General features: G+C 49.2%; 1 protein-coding gene across 4 annotated transcripts in view; it reads right to left on the bottom strand.

Annotated features, from left to right (window-relative positions):
* LOC119154232 (rho GTPase-activating protein 39-like) overlaps positions 1–21,994 on the bottom strand; it is a 67,531-nt gene continuing 45,537 nt past the window's right edge. For 2 of the 4 annotated variants that reach the window (XM_037401521.1, XM_037401519.1), the window contains exons 3-10: positions 18,928–20,236; positions 14,180–14,726; positions 12,706–12,795; positions 6,441–6,514; positions 4,763–4,962; positions 3,790–3,881; positions 3,055–3,224; positions 1–2,618 (exon numbers count right to left, since the gene is read on the bottom strand). In XM_037401521.1, coding sequence (XP_037257418.1) covers positions 2,424–2,618; positions 3,055–3,224; positions 3,790–3,881; positions 4,763–4,962; positions 6,441–6,514; positions 12,706–12,795; positions 14,180–14,726; positions 18,928–20,236 — 2,677 coding nt within the window. In that variant the 3' untranslated portion in view covers positions 1–2,423. Of the gene's footprint in view, positions 2,619–3,054; positions 3,225–3,435; positions 3,882–4,762; positions 4,963–6,440; positions 6,515–12,705; positions 12,796–14,179; positions 14,727–18,927; positions 20,237–21,994 lie in introns of those variants that run through there. The other 2 variants (XR_005106392.1, XM_037401520.1) reach the window with 2 other exon arrangements.

A 21,994-nucleotide genomic window follows, 5' to 3' on the forward strand; every position in this document is an offset into this window, starting at 1 on the left:
GACAACCATGCAGATTGTATTTATTATTATAACAGAGAAGAGGCTGCTTTACTGATTTGTATTTACAAATCTGTTGGCAAAGAAAATAATATCCAGTGTCATTTATTAGCCTATTTTACAGCCCTGGCAAGAAGCATTCATTTGCAATGGCAGCAAATGCCTATGGTTTGATTGACTGCTACCGCTAAGTGCAAGGAATAACCTAGATCACCTACGCAGTGGCTGGCTGCAGGTGAGGCACATGCATCTGCAGCCCAAAAAGGAGGGCAAACACCACACAGCTGCTCCAGCCCACGGCAGGGAAGATCACAGCATCCCAAGCCTGTTCAACAATTCAAACTTCAGTACAATGTGGCAGAGCTGGTAATGCTCTGTATCTACATTTCTGGGAAAGTAGCTCCACACCTGAAGTACAAATCGTTCAGTTCTTTAGAAGGCCAAACCAAGATGAATGGCTTCGAAGCACTGGGATGGCATGGGATGAGAGGGGATGGGTGGGTGAAACATTTTTGAAGGCATGTTTGACAGAGCCAATCCTGACATGGGAGCAAGAGTTAATGGGCCACTGGACCACAGAAGCATCTGGTACAAGGAGAGGAACCATGACCCCTGTTCACCTGGGCACAAACTGAACTACTGTGGAGTTCATCCAAGCAAACATGCGCCCTGGGAACCCCACTCATGCACATTAAGAGATCCAAGCAGCCAGCAGGCTTGGGGCACTCTCTGCATGTGGTGCCTTGTGCCCAAAATTTTGGTACAGATTCAGATGTCACTGCCAGGAAGGCTTGGGTCCCCACTGCAATCAAGAAAGGATGATCTCAGGTCCCCACTTTAAAGGGAAAGGGCTGCAGAAATGCAAATGCAACCTTGGATGCTACTGGCAGACTTAGCATTACATGAGTAATCCCAACATGCAGCTTTCAGCAGCAGCCCTGCCTCCAGCAGGGAAGACACTTCAAAGGAAGAGTACCACCAGGATGCCACAGAATTAGAATCTGCTGCTTGCTAAGGAACATGCAATAGAATCCAGAGGCTGCAGGGAAATCCAGGTGCTTCCTCTGAAAGACACTATCCTTGCTATGCCCTGCTTCTGGGGGCACACAGAAAGCCGCAGGGATTTACCAGCAGCAGTGAAAACGCTGAGCTGCCTACCTCACACCATCCCTATGCAGGCTCCATCACACCTCAGCCACTCAGACCTGCCTCTTGCCATTCTCTTCCCTTCCTTCCCAACCCCTCTGCAACTCTGGTGGGAATTTGGTGGGAACAGGTGCCACAGTTGACTCCAGGTCAACAGTCTTACCTGCTGGGGGACCTTCCAGCTACCTTTAGACCTGGGCTGAACCAGGAAGGTGGTCAAAATTGGTATTCAGTTCCCTGGCAGCGCAGTCTGAGAGGGATGTGGTACCAGCAAGGGGGGGTGCCAGAGCTGTGGAGGCTGCTCTGAGCAGCTGAGATGCTATTCAGGAAAGCTGGTGTCAGCTCACACTGCCTGTAGCAGAAGGATGCTGCAAGACCGCTAGGGTTACCCCTCCAGAGGATATGGCCCTCATTAGGAGGATGCCAAAGAGATTGTTTATCTGATTGTTGTCAGGTTCCAGCATAGGTGTGTGCTGGTTTAGCTCAGCAAAGGGCTGGTCCCACACACTAACCATCTGTGTGTCTCTGAAGCTGCCTAAAGGAGAAAGCGAGGTAGATGCTATGTAGATCTGGCCTACCAGGGCTCCCAGCTGTGGAATGTCTGCCTATCCAGCCACCAGTAGCAGAGGTTCAAACACCTCCACTCCCTGAGCTGCAATATGCTCCCACTGACCAGGGCAGTCCAAGGAACGACTCTGCCTCAGCGAACCCCCTGCACTTTCACACTCCTCTACCAACAGCATCATGGGGTGTCAGAACAATCCTCATGCCTCCAACCAACAGTCTGCAGAGGTGAACCAGGCTGGCTCCAGAGCAGTAGGATTATGCCCAGTAATAGGCAGCATCTCACCCATGACTAGCTCATGCTGCAACGCAGGAGTGATGTCCTCCGACCCAAAGCCAACTCTACCTCCAGAAGGGAGATGGAGAGTGTCAATGCATCAGGCAGAATTTCTCATCGACATCACAGCCCTTTCAATGAGCAACCAGTTCTGTGGCTCTGAGGAGGGCTGCCCCCCTCTGACTCACACTGGAAGGCCAGGAACCACTAAATCTGGCCTGGCATGTCCAAGGACTACCTGGTGCTGCTTGGAAGGCAGCCTGAGCCTTCCAAGAGTGTCTAGTCCTTGCCCTCCAGGTCATATGCTCGGAGATGCTCAGGGCCTAACCCAGGGTATGATAAACAACAAGGACAATGGAAGAAACCTAAGTGGAGGGGAGAATACTTTGGGCACTCAGCAACTCCCCAGAGCGGTGTTTTGGACTCCAGGGCCAGCAGCTCAAACCAGCCCTCTGATGAAGCTTGTGTCCAAGTGCACTATCAGCATGCGAAGAAAAGACATTTCTTTGCGTGTGTTCTCAAAGATAATGCGAGGGTCATCAGACTGGCAGCGCAGGCAATTGGGGGCCATCACCATGGCCAGGTTATTCACATCCATCTTCGTTCTGCCCACATTTGATGGCTGAGCAAAGATCTGCAGATAAGAAGATGACATTCAGCAGAAGCAGCAGAAAAGGGCAAGAGATTCCAAACACATGGCCTAAGAAGAGATGCAAGGAGAGCAGAGATGTGCCCTGCCTGAAGGTCAATACCCCAACGGCCACACATTCACAGAAGACCACCACTGTGCTCTGACATAGCCAGCAGTGTGGGAGCCTCAGCAGACAGGGAACAACTTGCTGATCTCAACCTCTGAGACTGGCCCCATGCTCTACAAGATCAGGAACATGGTTTATTTCTCCTATAAGGGACAAGGCCAGCAGACTGCCCTCCATCAATCCCACCTTAAATACACGTCAGAGATCCTAAAAACCTGCTGACTGCCCACCACAGCCTTCCCAGTAACCACGCCCCACGGGCTCCAGGCTCCTGTCTGGCAGCAGGGATGCAGGACTGTGGGGGCTGCCTACCTGCAGGAAGTGTATGAGGTAACACAGCACCAGCCTGTTGAGCTCCGGCAAAAGTTGCACTACAGCCACAGCAGCATCAGGGTTCTCGTAGTTGCTGATACACTCTTTGTAGAACTGCTGGGGGATCACAGGCTCCTCCAGCTCCCGATACCAAAGCTTGAGAAGAGAGGCTGGGCAGAAAGCAGGGTGCATGAGAACAGCTCTGGTGGCCTCCCCACCACCTTCAGAGGCAAAACTTGTCAGCAAGACTCAAGGTCTCAGGAAACAGAGGGCAGAGAAGGGATTCTGCACTCGTGCTGTTTCACCTTATTTCAGTCTTGGCTCTGAAATGCTCAGGCAGCCAAACTGGCCAGTTAGAGGGAAATGCTAGCTCTTACCTACCTGCTCCTCCAGGAAGCGGTTCTGAAGTTGCCTAAAGGAGAGGACAATGAGACCCTGGAGCTAGAGCACTGCTCCTAAATGACTCCAAGCTGCTCTGCATGCTGCTTAGCTTGCACAGCCTGACTGCGCCAGAGCCAGCTGGAGGCAAAGGTTCCCCCACTGCCCCCGGTGTTTTTCTATGGGCAGTATTTGGAAAGGCAGTGGAAATACACAGACTGAGAGCCCAGTTGGTGAAGACACCCTGTGTACGCATCCCCAAGCAGCAGCACACTTCCTGGGCGGCTCCTGTACCTTCCCCTCTGCACTGTACCCATGGCTGAGGCTGCAGCACACATGCCAGCCTCGTTCCCGTACCTGGGATGTTTGGATCACCAAGGCTGCTTGGGATTCTCCACTGATCCACCTGCAACTTCAATGCATTGACTTCATCTATGTCACCAGGTATCCTGCGAACAGAGATGCAGCAAAGATGCTTTAGAGAGCAAGGAGGGCAATGTGCCTGGCGTGGCAGCCGGTGGCTCTGAATCTGCTTCTGGGGCCCCAGGGAGAAGGGAACACACACCAGTGGTAGCTACAGAAGCAGATCCTCAAAGAACAGGTTGCCTGTTTTTAGACACAGCTTTAAAGTGAGGGGTAGAAGAAACACTTGTCTCCTTCCCACTAGCTCAGGCATCAACTATCGTTCTGTCCTCAGAAGTGATTATTTTCTGTAACTAGGCCTCTCTGCAGCATGTTCAGTCCAAAGATAAGAAGCATCTCTGACTAAACATACCAAGATATTAGAAACCCTTTCAAGGCAAAGTTGAATCTTTTGCTAGCTACTTTAAATCAAGTTTAGCTACCTAGCACAAATCTAAATTAAAAAAAAAAAAACAAACCCAAAACCCAAACAAAAAAACCCAACACCAAACCAGGATCCCCTACGTTCACCATACAGATTCTATGTGTCTCTCAGCTCCTCATGTCTGGTCCATCATCAAGGCTGATGTGCTGCATTTGATGAGTGGCTCTGCCAGGGACCCAAGAGCTTATCTCTTCCTCACAACTACCAGCATTGAAGTTGGTGAAAGTTCAGTGCCTTGCCCGTGTACATGCTCTCCTAAATAGTTCAAGTCACATCTATGCTGTCCCCTCTGTACTAATGTATGCAAATGGCTAATGCTACTTTAAGAGGTGATTCCTGAACATGGGAAAGGTGGTTTTTTTGTCCAATCTGTGTCAGAGTGCTATTCTCAGGGAAGAGGAAGCATGTGGAGGCCAGTATTTGCTTGGTTTTGAGAACTGACATGTGGGTGGCTCAAAAATAATACAGTGCCCAAAAGCTCACCTGAAAATCCCTTCCGTCTGTTCTCCTCCCAGAGCCAGGACCTGCTGTGATAGCTGCGTCTGCACCCAGGGCAGCTTGTTACCCGGGTACATGTCCTGCTGCCGTAGCATGATTTCCTCCAGGGAGCTGCCGAAGAGTGATGGAGTCACGATGGCATTCCTGGCATGTGTTATCTCTTCCACTGTTGGTTTACGGAGGCCCTGAGGACAGAGGAGAGCTCAGTGCACCTGTGGCACAGCCAGCCCACAGAGAAACAGTGACCTAGGGACAGTGGTTGTGAGTGGCCAGGATGGAGAGGACCACCCATGTATGTGGACACCTTTCTGGCCTCCTGGCAGCATGGTTCTCTCTCTGCAGCCTCTACCTCCTAAAATCAGGGGAGGGTCAACTCATCAGGCCCAAGAGGAGTGGAGAAGCTGCTGCCTGTTGGCAGAATACTGTTCTGGAGAGTTTGGGCTGTCTCTGCAGGGATTCTGTTGCTGTTTTGCACACTGCACAACTCCAGCTGTAGCTCTACCTGCTGGCGTGGCAGGTGGAAGAATGGAGCCCAGCCTGCCCCTGGCCATAGTGAGGTCAGCACATGTACGCCAGCCCAGCACTGGGTGACCACTTGCCGACAGCTGAAAAACAGCCCTTTGGAGAAGGGAATTCCAGGTATGTCCAACTCCAGGGAAAGCTTTGTTCTTAGAGGTGCAAAAGCTCGCTAGAAAGCCGATGCTGGGGCCTGTTGCTTCTGAAAGACACTGACACTCGAAAGGGGCTTTGAATCTCTCCTGGCAGAGATTCAGAGAAATGCAGAGTGCTGCCAGCGGGGCACCAGGCTACCCACTGCAGTGGCTACTTGGCAATGACTCTGCATCCAAGCAAGAGACGCAACAGGGCCAAGCTCCCACCAGCCCCTTGGAGAGCGGCAGCTGCCAGGGCCGCAGCTGCGTGCAATGAGTGTCCAGAGGTTTCCTGTCCCATCCCTGCAGGGATGCCAGGGGCCTTCACCCCTCCTGAGGTATTTTAGCTATCTGCTTGCTGTACATGGAATCGAGATGGCAGGGAGGCCTCAGAGGGATTTGCAGAAATAAAAGATGACCGGATCTGGCTTGAAGACCCAGGATGAGGTCTAGGACAGGCTGAGACCACCTGCCAGCTTTCACAGCTCCATGCAGAGGAAAAGGGAAGAGGGGGTTTTCCAGATAATGCAGAGCACCGAGGCTCCCCTCCATGCCAGCCACCTCCACTGTGTGATTTTCTGAAGTGGGAACTCTGCAGTAAATCAGCTGCAAGACCTGGCCCATCCAAGCTCTCAATGGCAGAGAGAGATTCTTCCCTCACCTGAAGAAACCAAATGATGGGCATCCCCTGCACCAACAGCTCCTCTTACCCTGGAAACAAGTAAACATCAGGTTTGTCCCCCACGTCCCCAAGGCCAGGAAGCACACAGCCACGCAGCTGCCAGCGTGGCCTGCGTTGCTGTCTGCCAGGATGGTGGGACCTGGGCAGGCAACCTTCTCCCACAGGTTCATGGAGAGATAAGCCCTGAGCAAGCCTCCACCGCTCACTCTATCTGCCATTCCCATCACTGAATCAGTGGTGAATTCCCAGAGCCACAGGACTGACTGCTCTGGGGTCTGGGAAGCAGACTGCCACACAGTCCACAGGCCCTGGAGCTGGGGCAGCTGCTCACCTTTTTGCCTCCGGTGACAGCTACTTTCTGGAGCTTCCGGTAGCAGTATTTAGCATAGGTGCTGATGGGCAGGCCTGGTGGGAAGGAGAAACAAGTGGTCAGCCCACAGCACTGCGCACCCACCACACCAGAGCCCTTCAGAGAGCACCAGTGCAGCAGTTCAGCATAAACAGCCACCCCTTTCTGCACAGCCTGTTGTGCGGGCAGGGCAGAGATTGTCAAAACCTCACACCAAATGCCCTGCAGTCCCATGGCAGGCAGCATCAGTGCAAGCTGGTGCTTAGGGTTGGAGGGATTAGTCTTCTAAGTCAAGGCTCACAGCTCTGCACCTCCCAGCCCCGCTCCTGCAGATCTCCACCTCTTGCACTGGCAGCCTGACCCTGTCCTGACTCAATGCAAGGCACATGCTCGACACTCACAGCCCGGGCGTGCATGCAAAAGCGAGTTCTTGCTCCCAGCATCATGGCTGGAGTTACATGGCTCCCAGACACAGGGCTGGGTATTTACATATTGCCACATCTCAGCTAAGGAGCATGCAGAGCCAGCCTCCTGCCAGGAGAGATTTCAAAGCATTTTAAACAAATTGCTTATGATTCAAGAACTGCAGTCCTGGGCTAGTGAAAGAGACAGCAGCACAGAAAGGTGTGTGGGGCTGAAGAGGCAGCACCAGCAGTGAGCTCAGGATGCAAGGCAAGGCGTGGGGAGATGGCAGGGTCTCTCTCGTCTTCTCAAAGCCTTGCAGACTTCCTCACACTTCTGCCTGCAGCCTCCTAACCTTCTACTGTGAGGCTTGGGCATGCTCTGCAATATGATGAAAATCAGACACAACAGAACTTGGGAACTTTACTGCAAAAGCTGCAGCCCTCTGCAAGAATGGCTGCTCCGGTTGCGTTTGGTTCAGTGAACTCTGAGGATGAGCAGAGCCAGGATTCACAGAGCTAATCCCCCTGTGACACCAAGAGAAATGTTTGCACCGATTGCTGGGAGAGTTTTCCCAAAACCATTGGCCTTTTGTTCTTTTTTGAGTCAAGTCCAAATTACTTGCTGAAAGCAGTGAATAGATCTGCCTTATTTGATTCCCTGCCAGGCTCAAAGCTTGCAGCAGAGTTCAAAATACTTGTGGCTTTTAAAAATCTACATTCCGGTCAGATGCTGTGTGTTTCAGATCAGCCTTTCACACACCCTACAGCTTAGGTAAGCTGGTCAGGAGCCTGGAGTTCTTCAAATCCTCTCAATGCACAGGGAGGACAAGCTCTTCCCAAGCAGAACTACAAGTCACAAAGGTGACAGATGTGCTTTACCTGTTCTCCTCTCATCCTGCAGACAAACCACAGTCCTTGGCTCCCCACAACGGAACAAGCACCCCCACTTCAATCAATCTGCTTGACAGCTGGAGCGAGGCCTCTCCGTAACAGTGGAGCAATGCCAAAGGAGGTACAACAGCATCCCCCACTCCCGCAGACAATGGGAACGAAAGTTAGTTTTAAGAATTTCTCTCTTGGGAACATCTAAAGCAAAATATTCCCCGTATGCAAAAATCCTGCTAATCCCAGGCATTATTTATACTGGAAATGTTTAAGGATTAAAGAAAACAAAACCAGTCAGCTGCTTGGTGATGCTTCCCTATTCCAGGTTAAGGCTTCTGTTGTTAAAATGCGCAGACACACCTACACGCCCCACTGCAAAGTGGCATCCACTTCACAAAGGAGGGAATGGGGAAAAGACTGGACTGTGGCTCTGCATCACAACAATTACGCAGGAAGCAGCACATTCAAAACTAGTAATAGGAAATGCTTTTTCACACTGTAATTAGACCATGAAACTCATAATCACCCTAAGAGTTTAACAAGGTTTGCAAAGAAATTGGTTGCATTGAAGAGCCTGCACGGCTGATGCATGGGCAACAGCCAGACATGTTTGCCTGAAGCCTGTTTTGTACTTTCCCAGAAAGTTCTCTGATCCTGGGAAACACCTAAAACCTGCATCATGCACAGTCTGCAGCGAGGCATCCTGCTCCCAGCGACAACCAAGCTGTAGCCTCCGACCCACAGGAGACTGCTGGGGCCATGCGTGGAGCTGACCAAATTTCAGGCAAATAAACTGAAAACTAAACTTGCCCCATATGCAAGGGGCTGGACTGATTACTGCCCATGGACCTGAATCACCAAAAAAGTAGAAGGAGCCCTGAGGAATGGGGTGACTGGCACACTGCCACAGCGGGCAAAGAACAAATGGCTCCCACAGGGGCTCACACCTTAAACGCACAGCGTGCAGCCTCCCTGCTATGCAGTGGAAGTCACCTGCCCGAGCACCAGCGCTCCCGGCTCCCAGGGCACATGCCGAGTGAGATGGGTGAAGGAGATGTGGAGAAGCTGGGAGGCAACCAGTGAGCTGCAGAGAGAAACACGAGGGAGAGGCAGAATTTAGCTTTAGCCTCCACTCTTCGAAACCAGCGACCGAGTCAACCATCTGGCTGCTTTTAAAATGCTCAGCTAGAGACTGGCTCCTGGCATTTAGCTTACTGTGCATTGTCAGTTCTCCTAAGAAGTGGGCCAGGTACTCCCTCTGCTCCTCAGCTCACACCCTTTGGTGCAGGAACGAGCAGCTCTGCCTACATGGGTTGGAAAGGGCTAATACTAAAGGCAATTCCACTTCTCTGAGCACATCATGGATCTGTGAAATCCAAGTTGACCTGTTATTTCCTGTGGTACCACAGTAGCCCCAGGAGCTTGGGAACAGAAGACTACTAAAAAACCACACAGTGAAAAATAGTTTGCAAAGGAAAATATTTTTCCATATGCTGGCCTAGAAACACATGTGAAGAGCTTCTTAAAGAACCTCTCCTTTTATAACAAGTTAAAATCCAGGCAGGGCACATGCAAGAACATACTGGAACACTCTCCTGCCAAAAAATGCCTTAAAAAATGCAGCAAACAATGTGGATTCAGGACCTAGCCACGGGACACATACTTCAGTACAGCTGTAGCTGCCGTCTCGGTATTTCTCAGATCTAACGTGGCCTCTCACTGGCATCAGCCTGGCATAGTGCAGGCTCTCAGACTGGGGGCCCATCTTGCTGTGCTCTTCCCCACAGGGGTAGGCACCTCCTGAACAGCTCAGCTGGGCTTTGCACCAGTGCCGCTCTCCTGGCTTTGATCTGCCCAAGCATCCCCATTTTACTGCACTGGTTTGGCCCCTCTTCCTACACCACCAGTGCATTCTTTTCCATCCCAAATTCTGCTCCATCACCACTCCCTATGTGGGAAATGCTGTGCTTTGTCAGCCTGAAGGGCCTTATGAGTCACCAGCCTGCATCTGCCACCAGGAGGATAAGAAACAGAAATAATGTTTCAAAAATTAATATTGCCTTGTGAAAATCTCCTGGCTAACAGCAGGTGGGAGATACCCCGAGGCAGTGCTGCACCTGGACCATTAACTATCAACTGACAGACCTCCCTTCTTTGAATTGTCCCATTTCCTCCTAAACCTGTTTATGCTCCTAATTTGCACAACAGCTTGCTTTGCTGACTCTTAATGATTTATTTTGTGCTTCAGGACAGAGCGCTCTTAAGCCTGCTGCCCACAACAAAACGGGGCAGTTTCCTGTTTTGCTGAGATAAATGACGAGAAATTTTCTTCATCTTGCTTTCCCCACAGATGACCTGCCATTTGCTTCAACCCACTGACCTTCTCCCCCTCTTCTCTCCTCCAGGTCGAGCTCCTGTGAGGCTTCCCCTACCACATCCATCAGCCCTGGAGAGACCACTGTGCGGAGCGGGCACAGTATGACTACAGCCAAGTGTTAATTTGCTCTCTGTCTCTTTTCTACAAGCTTCTAACCCTGTTTTCTAACTGCTTCCCAGCACCATGTATACATTTCTGGAAATTCATATATGGGCTGCAAAATGTCTTTTTTTCCTTGAATCAGCTACGTAGCAGCCTGATGCTGCATGTGCAGTTAGGGACATCTCCCCCATGTCCAATACTTTGCTTTTGTTGACACAACGTTCTCTGCTGCTTGATTGCTCAGTTACTCACCCTTGCAAGATCCCTCTGCACCTTTAGTTTTTATAATCCTGAATAGTTTTGTACCAACACTGAGCTGCCAGCTCATTATTTGCTTCCTCGTATAGACCCATAGCCCTGCTTACATTCCTGGAGGATCAACAGACAATCCTCCTTCTGAAAACACATCATTTATTTCTACCTGCTATTCTTCTGCCTTTCAGTGGGTTATTGATCCATGGAAAGATCTCGCACCACCTTCACATTTCATTTACTTGCAGAGAATTACACTAGAAAACAAAGATTAAGCATGGGAAACTTCAAAATTATTTCTTTGGGTGCATGTCAGATGGTAAATGTTTACTCACGCAAGTGTTTTTTTTACAAGCCTCTGCACTTAAGGATGTCTCTGTGTGTCTGCTAAATTACTGCTACAGCCATAAACATCCAAGTATTTCAGAGCTAATAATGAACTTCTCACAACAGCTCTGCAACGTCAGAGAGCTGCATCCTACTCACCCCTCACACATCTGGCAAGCGGGGCTGCTGGAGCAGATATAGGTATCCCGAGGGAAAGCTGGACGGTTCCTGCCAGCTGCAGAAAGAACCTGGCATGCTCCTGCGGGACCTCCCCTTACTTCAGGTGCAGCTCTGAGGTCAGGCCCCAGAAAAAACCCTCAGTGTTATCGGTCACTTGTGAAAAAGCTGGTTTAAGTGACCTGCTAGCCCTCCTGCCTCCTTTGCTGTGCCCCTTGCCATCTTTGCAGAAGCCAGCAGGAGCCTGCAAACCAGCTCATTTATTCTAAAGCCCACATTCACTGCCAGTTCACTGTCTTCTGTGTGCCAGAAAGCAGACACAGTCCAAGAAAGGGAACAGTGTGTGACCTGTCACCAGAGCCCCAGCCGAGGCCACACAGGCACTTCTGACTTTCGTTCTGGAAACTTTATGAAGTTATCGTGGTGCACTTTCATATACCTATACATAATTAATTTAAAACTTACTTTTAGGTAAAAACTACCTCTGTCTTCCTAAGCACAACTCCAGCACATGCAATACAGACAAGCAATTGCACAAAAGAACCTGCTCAGCCCACAGACAGAGCATGCCCTGCACAGAGCAATCTCCAGGGAGTTGTCCCATAAAGAGCTCAAAGTCCCTGTAAGTACATGCAAAATGACTTTTCAAAGGCTCAGAATGAGCTGAACTCTCCTGGGCCTGAACAAGAAAGCAAAAAGACATAACCCTATCACAAATATAATCCCTCTGTGCAATTTCAGGTCTCTGCTCTGAATGCCACTGGAGACAGAGAAGCAAAAGACACTTTTATTGGAGGGGCTGCAACCAAAGGGCCTCCTCAGTCACTTCCCAGGCTTGCAGCTGCCTCAGAGGAGCAGTGACACAAGGAAGGCACTGCAGGACAGCAAAGCTGTAGTGTCCGTGTTTCACACACCTGCCTGCTGGCATCAGGTAAGGGTAAGCAATGCAGGAAGCTGGACTCCAGCTCTCCCAGATTAAAAACACCAAGGCCACATGATGTAAACTGCTGCTTGACATGAATTCACAGGGTTGGCTCAAGCTTCCTGAAAGCAATATTAAAAAAAAAATTGAATGGACTTTGTCTAGCAAGACTTTAGCCAGATAAAGTATTATTCTGCAGCCAGCAGTTAAAACCTGAGGCTGGAGGAATATGTGAGCTCTTGTTCATTCAGCAGAGATGCTATTGCAAGCCCTGGACTGCAGAGTCCAGGAAGTGTGGACATGGGGAAGCCAATACCGGACAGAAAAAGGCAGTATTCTTTGCCAGATATCAGTGTCCTCCCTGAAGGTCCTCAGGCTGGGTGGTGATTTACACAATCCACCACTACAAGTGAGACATGTTCTTTTCAGCGGGCTGGCTTGTATGGCTTTTAGCACTGTAACATGCTATAGGAAACTCCATGGCATACACAGACCAGTTGAATTACAGTTCCAGGTCTGCATTCAAATTAAAATCCCTTTTCTCACACAATTGTGAGTGAAAGGGGTCCTCCCCTGCTACCACACTGCTACCTGTCCCATGTGCTGCCCAGCTACCACTCATACTGCTCACCTATGCCCTGGTCAAACCTCTCACACCAGCTACCTGCAGTAAAGTTTCCCAAATCTAAGTATATGCAGTTAAAGAAACAGTCTGATTTTCAGTGGAGCTCAGCATCCCTGCCTGTCTGCTGTCACTGCAGTCCTCCCTCTTAGCTCCCTGCATGCTCTGCCTCCCCTTACCTTCATCCTCGGTGTTTTGTTTCCTCTTTTTCCTGGATTTTGAGTTCTTCTTGTTTTTCAGATCCACAAGCTCCTTGATGCGCTGGGCAACTGAAAATTCAGAAGAGGCTTTGGATTAATAATGTGAAATAATAAAATGCCAAAGCCCAGAACTGCCCTTAGACACGGTAGCCAGCCTAACTCCAGCACAAGGAGGTCTGCTAGGGGAAAGGTCCTGTACCACAGCCAGCTCCAAACGCACACAAATGAGGGGCCCCAGAACACCACCCAAGTTCTCCAAAAGGCAAAATAGCTGAGAAGGGGTGTATATATAAGCAAGCTTATACCTAAATAAACTTAACTGTCTAAACACCAGCAGAAGGAACAACCCACTCAAATAGTTCAGATTACTGCTTCTTGCTGCCTGGACCCTGGTGCTGGCAGTGTGATTTTTCGCTCCTGGGCCAAGTGTAGCTGGAGGGAAGTGTTTTGGGAAGAAGGGAAAAGGGTTTAGGATCCTCATGAAAACCTAAACCAGTGCTACCCATTCAGCAGTTCAGAGAAGGAACCCCACCTTAAGGCTACAAGCATGAAACCAGAAAGCAAAGGTTGGCATTGCCCCACTGCTGCCCCTAGGACCCACCTCCACTGCCACACTCACCAGCAAGGGCAGAACTAGCAGAGCAGGCAGAACCTGCCCTGGAGATCTGAGGGGACTTTAACCTGCATTTGAAGCCCCAAGTGGAAATAGATGCTCTGGTTTCTCACCTGAGACGGGACAAGACACAGGGTCCACTGTTGAAACAGTGACAAATAAGCCAATAAATACCCTCCAGACTGGCACCTGGCTTTTTTTTTTTTTTTTTTTCTTCTTCTTGTTTTTCCCCCCCCCCAGGGTGCTATAGCAATTTACGATTGAGCTAATAACTGAATATATGCTGGGCTGGTCCCCAAAGCTTCTGAAAGGCAGATAAATTGCACCTGTTTACAACAAAAGCCAGCATCCTTCAGGATCCCCAACTATTTGCCAAGCCAAGATCTGTTTGTAATGTTTGCAATGGCTCCCTAAAAAAATTTATATTAACATTCATCTCTCCGTTTTTTTTTTTTGGTTTTTTTTTTTGCCTGCTTTAAGGAACCTTGAGGTAAATCATGTCTTTGGAGAACCCAAAGAAACTCTGCCCATGGCAGGTCCAAATAAGCTCTTTTCAGTGCTGATCCTGCCATACTAACTGGCGAGATGAGCACAGTCTAGGGCTTGCATTTCTTTGCCAGACACAAGTGAGAACCACAGGGACATGAGCTGGTGGCAGCTTCATCCCACCAAGGAAGGATGAACTTGCCCAGCACATGATGCTCTCGCCCAACACATGGAAACGACAGCACTGGCTGGTGACTGACTACCTGTAGTCTTAAAAACCAGACAACTCTGAGTAAGTGGCACAACCTGCCAGAATGCTGCTGGGGACGGAGTCCGCGTGCACGAGGCACTTACTGTTTTCATCACTGTCAAGGTGGCGATAAATGTAACCTTCCAGGTAAGACTGAAATTTGGGTGATGGGGAGAAAAAGGCCAAACTTATGGCCATCAGTTCCCAGCCCCATGCCAGACTTCGGTAGCATGTATTATCTGTTGTCTGCCGGATCAATTGTATGTAGAGTTCATCCCGTAAACCTTGCATGCTCCAGCACTTGGTGACTGTGACCAATGCCACATGATTGCGGTCCATGCGAGTCTGACGATCTCCCATGTAGCTCTGTACCAGTTTGAACATCTCACATGCCTCTTTTTTGATGGTGTGGTTGCTAGTGATAAGCATTGGCTTTTTGATAGAGCCACCATTCCAGGACAGCATGTTGGAGATAGAGATCCTTCGGCGGAAGATTCCCTGCGTGTGCATGTTCAGGTTTTTAGAAGCCCAGTCTGCCATGCTGCTCTGAGATATGGGCTTCCGTAGAGTATTGTAAGGGAAATTATATCCTACACAGCCACCAGGCTGGCCACTGCTCTCCTGCTTGGGGTCCAATTCTATTGTCCTGGGCTGCAATGGAGAACAGACATGTTAAAAGCAACTTAGATGACCCCTTACTCTGCCAGGAAAATTATCAGCGGTGAGTCATAAAGCTACCAGCAACTGCAAAGCATTGAATCTGTACAAAACATGACTTTGTACGAATTGGTGTCTGACATCTGTAGTTCTGCAAGAGCCTGGCTGGCACAGCTGTACACTGGTGCTGTCCCTGAGGGAAGCACTGGGACATGGAGTAACAGGCCTGATTGTCCAGCTTGTCCCAGAGCTCCAGAGGACAGCCCAAGCAGGAGCTGGGCTAACTCCCAGAAAAGCACTACAGCTCTGTGGCACCAAGGAGCCACAGGTTTCTCCTCACTCTTTACCTCTCAGTTTCTGTGGAGCCACAGGAGCCCAGGAGGTGGGCAGGGAACACCAGGAGGTGGTAAGAGACTAGACAGCCACAGCACTATTAGCACTGTTTTCCTCTCACCTTTACCCTTTGTGGCCGCTACAATCCCATAGATGGTTCCTGCCTTTACTATTTTCCCAAGTTCTAGCAAGAAAAAAACCAAGAAAGACAAAACCAAATCAACATGTCTGGCAGCCATGAGGAGCTGCTGACCTTTGGGCAGCCTGTGCCTGGACAGCCTCTGCACTGAGGCATTGAAAACATGTATCTCCATTCCACCATGACTTTCCTAATGGAAACACTGGCCAGGCACACAAATGGGGCAGGAGAAGCTAAGAGAGGCACAGCGGAGCATGGGCACAGTTATTTTGATGGCTAGGCTCTCACCCAGATAGGATAAATCATGTCTGAGTTGGTGAAGCGAAGGAGACTGGATATCTGCATCAGTCAACTTCCACCACCAACAGAGCTGGCTCTCACTGTACCCTACAGATGCAGCGCAGCCTCCTGCCAAATCCTCAGCATCCACAGGGAAGATACAGGCTGTGGCTACAGACCCAATGCGTCTGTGAGTACCACTGCACTGAACTCAAGTGCACCCCTGCGATGGGCTCCTACCACGTTTTCCTATCCAAGACAGGCTTAACCCTCCCCAAATCAGAATTGTTCACAAGTACTGGGTTGTTTTTTCTTCTCGGAGAACTAGGGACAGCAGCTCCCCGCCCACAGCCTGCAGTCTTCAAACTCCTTTGCTCCAGGGACAAGTTCACTGATCACAAGTTTACAGACACAAGCAGCAGAGACAAAGACCTTCCTTCCAGACTTTGGACACAGTTTTTACATGCAGCCCTTGTCCATCCTTCCCCAGCAATCCATGCAGATAACTACATAATTAAAGCTTTGGTAGTACTGATCCCAAGAAAATGGTGTGTAATAATTACTTGTGGGAATAAGACACTTATTTTGCTCATCCAGAATTCTCTAGTTTGGATGGAAGTGGCAGCCTGGGACACATGTTGAACTCAAACACCCAAGAAGTTGTTTTAGGAAACAGACTTTTTTTGTTAGACTTGAAATTCCCACATACAGCAACTAAGAGCAAACACTTCACATTGTGTTCTCCAAGGAGATCTCCAGTAAATAGGAAAAAGCCAAACAAGATAATCTTGACATTTTTGGTTTTTAAAGGAAGATAAAGAAACAAAAATCCTGTAAATTTTGGTTTGGCAATAGAAAAAGTGAAATAAGACATGCATTTTCCTTCTTTGCAGATCACCTTTAACTTGTGCGCCATGCTCCATTCCAGTCCTTGCCCACAGGCAACTCCAAAATACATGTTAGTTCTTAAATGTTTAGAGTAAGTCAGTGTTTTTTTCTTAGTAAGGGGGAACTGCTGAACTCACATCAGAGGCTTGTGCAGTCTAACCCTTCCATATCATACACCTAACATGTACCTACATGTGGATGGCAGGATTAGCACACATCACACTCCACCTCTTATTGCCAGTCTGAGGCACAATCATTTCTCCTGCTTTTCTACTTTGTTTTGTTTTTTTACCCTTCGAGTTACCCCTCTCCCTCCTCACCCTCTCTGAATTCACTCAACACCCTAACTAAAAATCCCTGCCTGCAGTTCTCTGCTGTATCCATCCTTTATCTCCTTCACTCCAGCTTCCATGCCCAGGGCTGGTTTTCCTCCTACCACCCTAACTGCTCCTTCAGCACGTTACTTCTGAGGATCCACCTCCTCATACTCTCTAGAGTTTATCTCTCAAATCTCATTCATGCAACTACCCAGCTATTATCTTTGCGCTGACAAGACACATCCACCTCTGTTCAGCCTGTCCTAGAACTTCATTATCCAAGGAGGATGGGCAGAACTTCCTTGTCTCCCAATTCTCCTCTCCATCATGCAGGCCCAGCACAGGACATTGCTGGTGACTCAAGCCACGCGCTGCCATTTTCAAGCAAGGCAGTGATTTTGCTGCCGTATTCTCTGCAGCCTCCTCCCCTCCTTACTTGGACCCTTACAACTCAGAGTATTTCTGTAAATACACTATTTATTGACTTGTTGCCTTTACCACAACTTCCATCTTCTTACAATTTCCACTGTATTCTCCTTCTCCATTCTACCACACAGAAAATTTTTCTGCATCTTCAAGGCCATTCACAGCCTATCCCCAACCCACCACCTCCTGTGCATAATCAAGACATCAAGTCTCAGCTCTCCCCATCAATGCAACAAGGTGTAACACATCCTGAGCACTGGACAGCAGTCTTCCAAGAAGCCTAAAGAGCTTGTGAAATGAAACTGCTGAACTATTAACAGTAACGTGCGAGTTCTGTAAACTCAAACTGGCCGTGTGTCTGAAAAACAGAAAATGTGGGAACATGACATCAGTTTTAAAAAGGGTTTCTGGTGAAAGCAAGGCCCTATTGATCAGAAATTATGATAAAGAGGAGAACGAATACACATAAATCCAGTACAGTGGGGAGGTGTCAGCCTGAGTTTTAGAGAGAAGTTACACCTCATGTCTACTGAAATGGAGCAATCTGAAATGGTCAAGCAGCTTTGCCAAGTTTCTTCATTAAAGGTTGTGTGCTAGCAAACAGCAGAAGACAACAACACATTAAAATAGTCACTTTTCACTCTGGAGGACTGTTATCAGCTGTGCCTCACAGAGGAGATGCAGCGACTCAGGCTGTTCAGCAGGAGTCAAATAGTCAGAAGAGTGAGCAAAGAGGAAAAGGACAAAACCTTCACAGGATATAAAAGTCACTTATATAGAACCTAAATCTTAACTAAAACCATGAAGGACAAGTTTCCATCATGGGAGAAAACAGGAGAAAAGATGGCAAACTAAATTCTGTAAGAGTGCTGTGTTACAGAGAAAAACGGCTTCACTTGTGCAGGCACACAAGTAGGTTTTAAAATAGCTTTTCCAACAAGAAGATGCTAGAGTCACTGTCACTGGTTTTCTGAGTATTTCCATTCAATGCTCAGGAATGACTGGGAGGGAGAACACAGGAAGAGGAACTGTTAGAAAAAGAAGAGAGAGGAAAAAACATAAAACACTGCCCACGTGGCCATACAAATTCTGACAACTGCGTCCTGTACCCCAGCAACTCTGGCACAATTCCTGCTCCTCTCATACCACTGGCCTGAAATGGGGTCTCCACCACTCTGTCCGGTTCTGGGCTCCCCAGTTCCAGAGAGACAGGGAACTGCTGGAGAAGGTTCAGCGGAGGCTACAAAGATGAGGAGGAGGCTGGAGCATCTCCCTTGAGAGCAGAGGCTGAGAGAGCTGGGCCTGTTTAGCCTGGAGAAGAGATCACTGAGGGGGGGATCTTATCAGTGTCTACAAATGTCTTAAAGGTGAGTGTCGGGAGGAAGGGGCAAGGCTCTTTTCAGGACAAGGGGCAACAAGCACAAACTGCAATATGAGAACTTCCATCTGGGTACGAGGAAAGGCTTCTTTACCCAAGGTGAGTGAGTGCTGGGACAGGCTGCCCAGAGAGGCTGTGGTGCCTCCTTCTCTGGAGACATTCAAAACCTCCTGGACATGATCCTGTGCAACCTGCTCTAGGATAACCTGCTTCAGCATGGGGTTGGACTAGGTGATCTCCCTTCCCACCCTGACCGTTCCGTGATTCTGTGAAACCTGTGAGGCTCTGTGACCTGTTTGCTGTTCTGCAGGCACAGACATGTTCTGCCTGCAGCACATCCCCTAAACCCACCCGGGAGCAGACCAGGTATTTGGCTCTGCACCACGACCATCCAGCAAAGGCATGCGATTTAACCCAGTGTAGATGGAGAGGTACCTGGGAGGAGTGGCATGTAGCATCTGATGAAGCCAAGCTTGTCTGGCTGGTCACATTTTTTTCTAGAGAATCTATTTTCTCAAAAGTCCTCTTCTGCCTCACTGTGTCCTGTGGAGCAGCCACTTCATTGGGAAAGCTGCCCCTGCTGTCCAGGCCCTGTCTATACAGAGACCTATTGCTAGCTGAGACGTCGTCCCTTGAGCTCTGGCTGATGCATTTTTTCAAGTGGTCAGACTGAAATCTGACTTTGTTGCTCTCTGCTGTGATGCTGCTCTCCAGACTTTCAGCATCAAGGCTGGCTTTGCTTCCCCTGCAAGCTGCTGACCTGCCCACCACAGCACGCATCTCAGCGATGAGCTTATCATTCAAAGCTGTGAGCTCACTACTGCTGCCCACAGAGCCAGGTCTTCCTTGACCTGTCCCTTGCCTCCTTCCCTTCCTTTTTCTCAAACTTGGAGAAGGACCAGTTGAATAACCAGAATCCTGATGGCTTATACCAGCTGGGTACTCTCGAGCTTGCAGGCTGCTCTGCCGACTGTGGAGGGCTTCCATGTTCTTGAGGACGTTGGCTTCCAAGATCCTCCAAGACTGCTTGAAGCTGTCCTTTGAAGTAAGCTGACCAGGCAGTTTAGTAGAGGCATCCGATGTTGCAGTAGAAGAGTGGGAGAGTTTGCAAGACTGATCAACATTGACCATGTGTTTTATATATTCTTTGCCAGCTGGACTGTATTCAGTTGAAGAAGGATTTCTTGCATGCTTCTTTGCAGCTTGCTGCTGTTGCATACCTGGATACTGTAATAATTTGGTTGGTTGCAGCTGCTTTTTTAAGCTATTGCTTGGTGACCTTGGTGGAGAAATCCTACTGATACCGATGCTTTCAGTGTCCATATCTACTGGTGGCTCATCATAAATTGGAGACTCTAAAGATGGCTCATCGTATATAGGTGCAGGGGAGGCATACTTGGGGGATGTAGGCTGGGGTGTTCCTGTCTGGCTCCTTGGAGGTGTTCGAGAAGTCGGACCATTCATCAGCACCAGGCAAAACCCACCATTCTCTGTCTTTTTGACCTGCATAGACTGCTGTGTTTCTCCTGTAGGCGTTTGCTTTGTGGCACCAGGGCTCTGGGACATGGACTGAGGCTGAGCATATATGGCTGGTTTTGGAAGAGAATTTTGGCTGTTGGGCTCTGGAGCACTCTGCAGCTGAAGCAAACTGTTTGAAGAGCTCTGCATCTTCCTCAAACTGTTCACTTTGACCAACATGGCTGCTTTCGTGCCTGGCAGAGGCTGCCAGTGGGTAGGAGTCTCCCTAAAGGAAGAAAGATAGAAATACAGGGAATTATTTATGAATTATATTAACTGAATTATCCTGCACTTTTACCCAAATATCAGATTGTTAATCTCAAAGTGCCTGGAGATTCCGCAAGTTATATCAACTCCTCGTTTTTCCCTAGAGATTCCCCTTCCTGAAACAGAAACACATCATTGTTACACACATGAAAAATTTCTGAATTGTGAACAGCAGAACACTGGGATGAAACAAATTCATCATCCTATAACCCATCTGGTATCAACAGCACTGAGATAGGAAACAGCCTACACTTCCCAAGGCTCATTAGCTAGCATAGCATCCAGAATGACCAGCTAAGGACCAGTAAACTATTCTGGACCACTCAAGCTGGAAAATAATCCCAAGTGCCTGCCTTTAGATTGTCAAACTATAATGACAGTCCTTACAGACCATATTGTTTTTTTGATCTAAGTTTCCAAATGCATATTTAATTTGCAGAAAAACCTACAACATCAATGGGAGATTTACAGGGGCTGATGTCCCTGGGTTACTCCCATGCAACCCACCAAGCCTCTGTGTAGGGATCCTCCCAGTCTAGTCCAGATGCCATCAGATCTGGTTCCCTTGGCCAAACCTACTGGCCCTGCTCAGCTCTCATGGCTGTGAAATCCTCATCTGCTGGGAGTATCCTCTGACCCATGGTAGTAGTACTCAGGATCCACTACAACCCACCATGCCCACTGCAGCATCCCAGTCCCAAAGGCACATTCTGCAGTGGCTATAGCTGGCATGTGTTCGTGAGCTCTGGCAAAAAGGGAATGGAAAGGCTCTTAAATCAGCCTGAGCTTCCAGGTCTTCAAAGGCACCATTGTTCCCGGGAAGGTCCCCTTGAACCTGGCCTCATTTTGTGCCCTCCCTCCATGTATCTGCTCCCAGCTGTGACTGGGTAAGTCCTGAGGCCATGTTGCACATGCCCTGTCCTGTCAGGGAACTCCTGACAGTACTTCAAGATGATATGCCATCACTATGAGGAAGGACTGTCCCGCAGTCGTTGCCTCTTGCTCACAGCATCACTGCTCAGGACTGACCCAAGCCCTGTCCCAAGAGCAGCTGCTTGGGAAACACTGAGGGATTTGGGATTGGCCTCCTTCCACCTGCCCAAGCTGCCATGAAGCACAGCCCCTGCTCTTCCAACTCCTGTTTTGCTATCAGAAGCTTATCCTGTGTGTGCTTCTTCCCAGAGGCATGATGCCTGAAGCAGCACACCAGCAGCACTAGGCAAGGACATGGGCAGGGAATGGCCAGTAGTAATGGCAGGATAGGGGTGGCATTCCTGAGGACACGTGGCCTTGCAACCCACCAGGCATCCCTCCCTGGGGAGGCTCCTCACACTTGTGCATCCCTCCTGCACACGGCCAAGCTCCGATCCCAACCACAGGTGCTGCTAAAGACCCAGTTGTTCCTTGAAGAGCTCCCGGACTAACGGGAAGAACCAAAGCAGCAACATTTGGTAGACTTTTAAATGAGCATTTCTAACACTAGTTCACTGATTCCCCCTGCTTGGCTGTACCAGCAGCTCATTTCATAGCAGGGAAGTGAAACTGGTAAAGAACCACATCAAAGACAAGCAGAACAGAGCTACTCACAGGCTCCTGACTTGGCAGGCAGGTCAGGAGTGATCTTTAACACAGTGCTACGGCTGGAGCAGCACTGCATCTGGACCAGCACTACCCAGCTGTTGGATCTCAGGGGAGAACAGCCACAGCTCAGCAGCAC

This window comes from Falco rusticolus, chromosome 10, assembly GCF_015220075.1.
Source record: "Falco rusticolus isolate bFalRus1 chromosome 10, bFalRus1.pri, whole genome shotgun sequence".
NCBI lineage: Eukaryota > Metazoa > Chordata > Aves > Falconiformes > Falconidae > Falco > Falco rusticolus.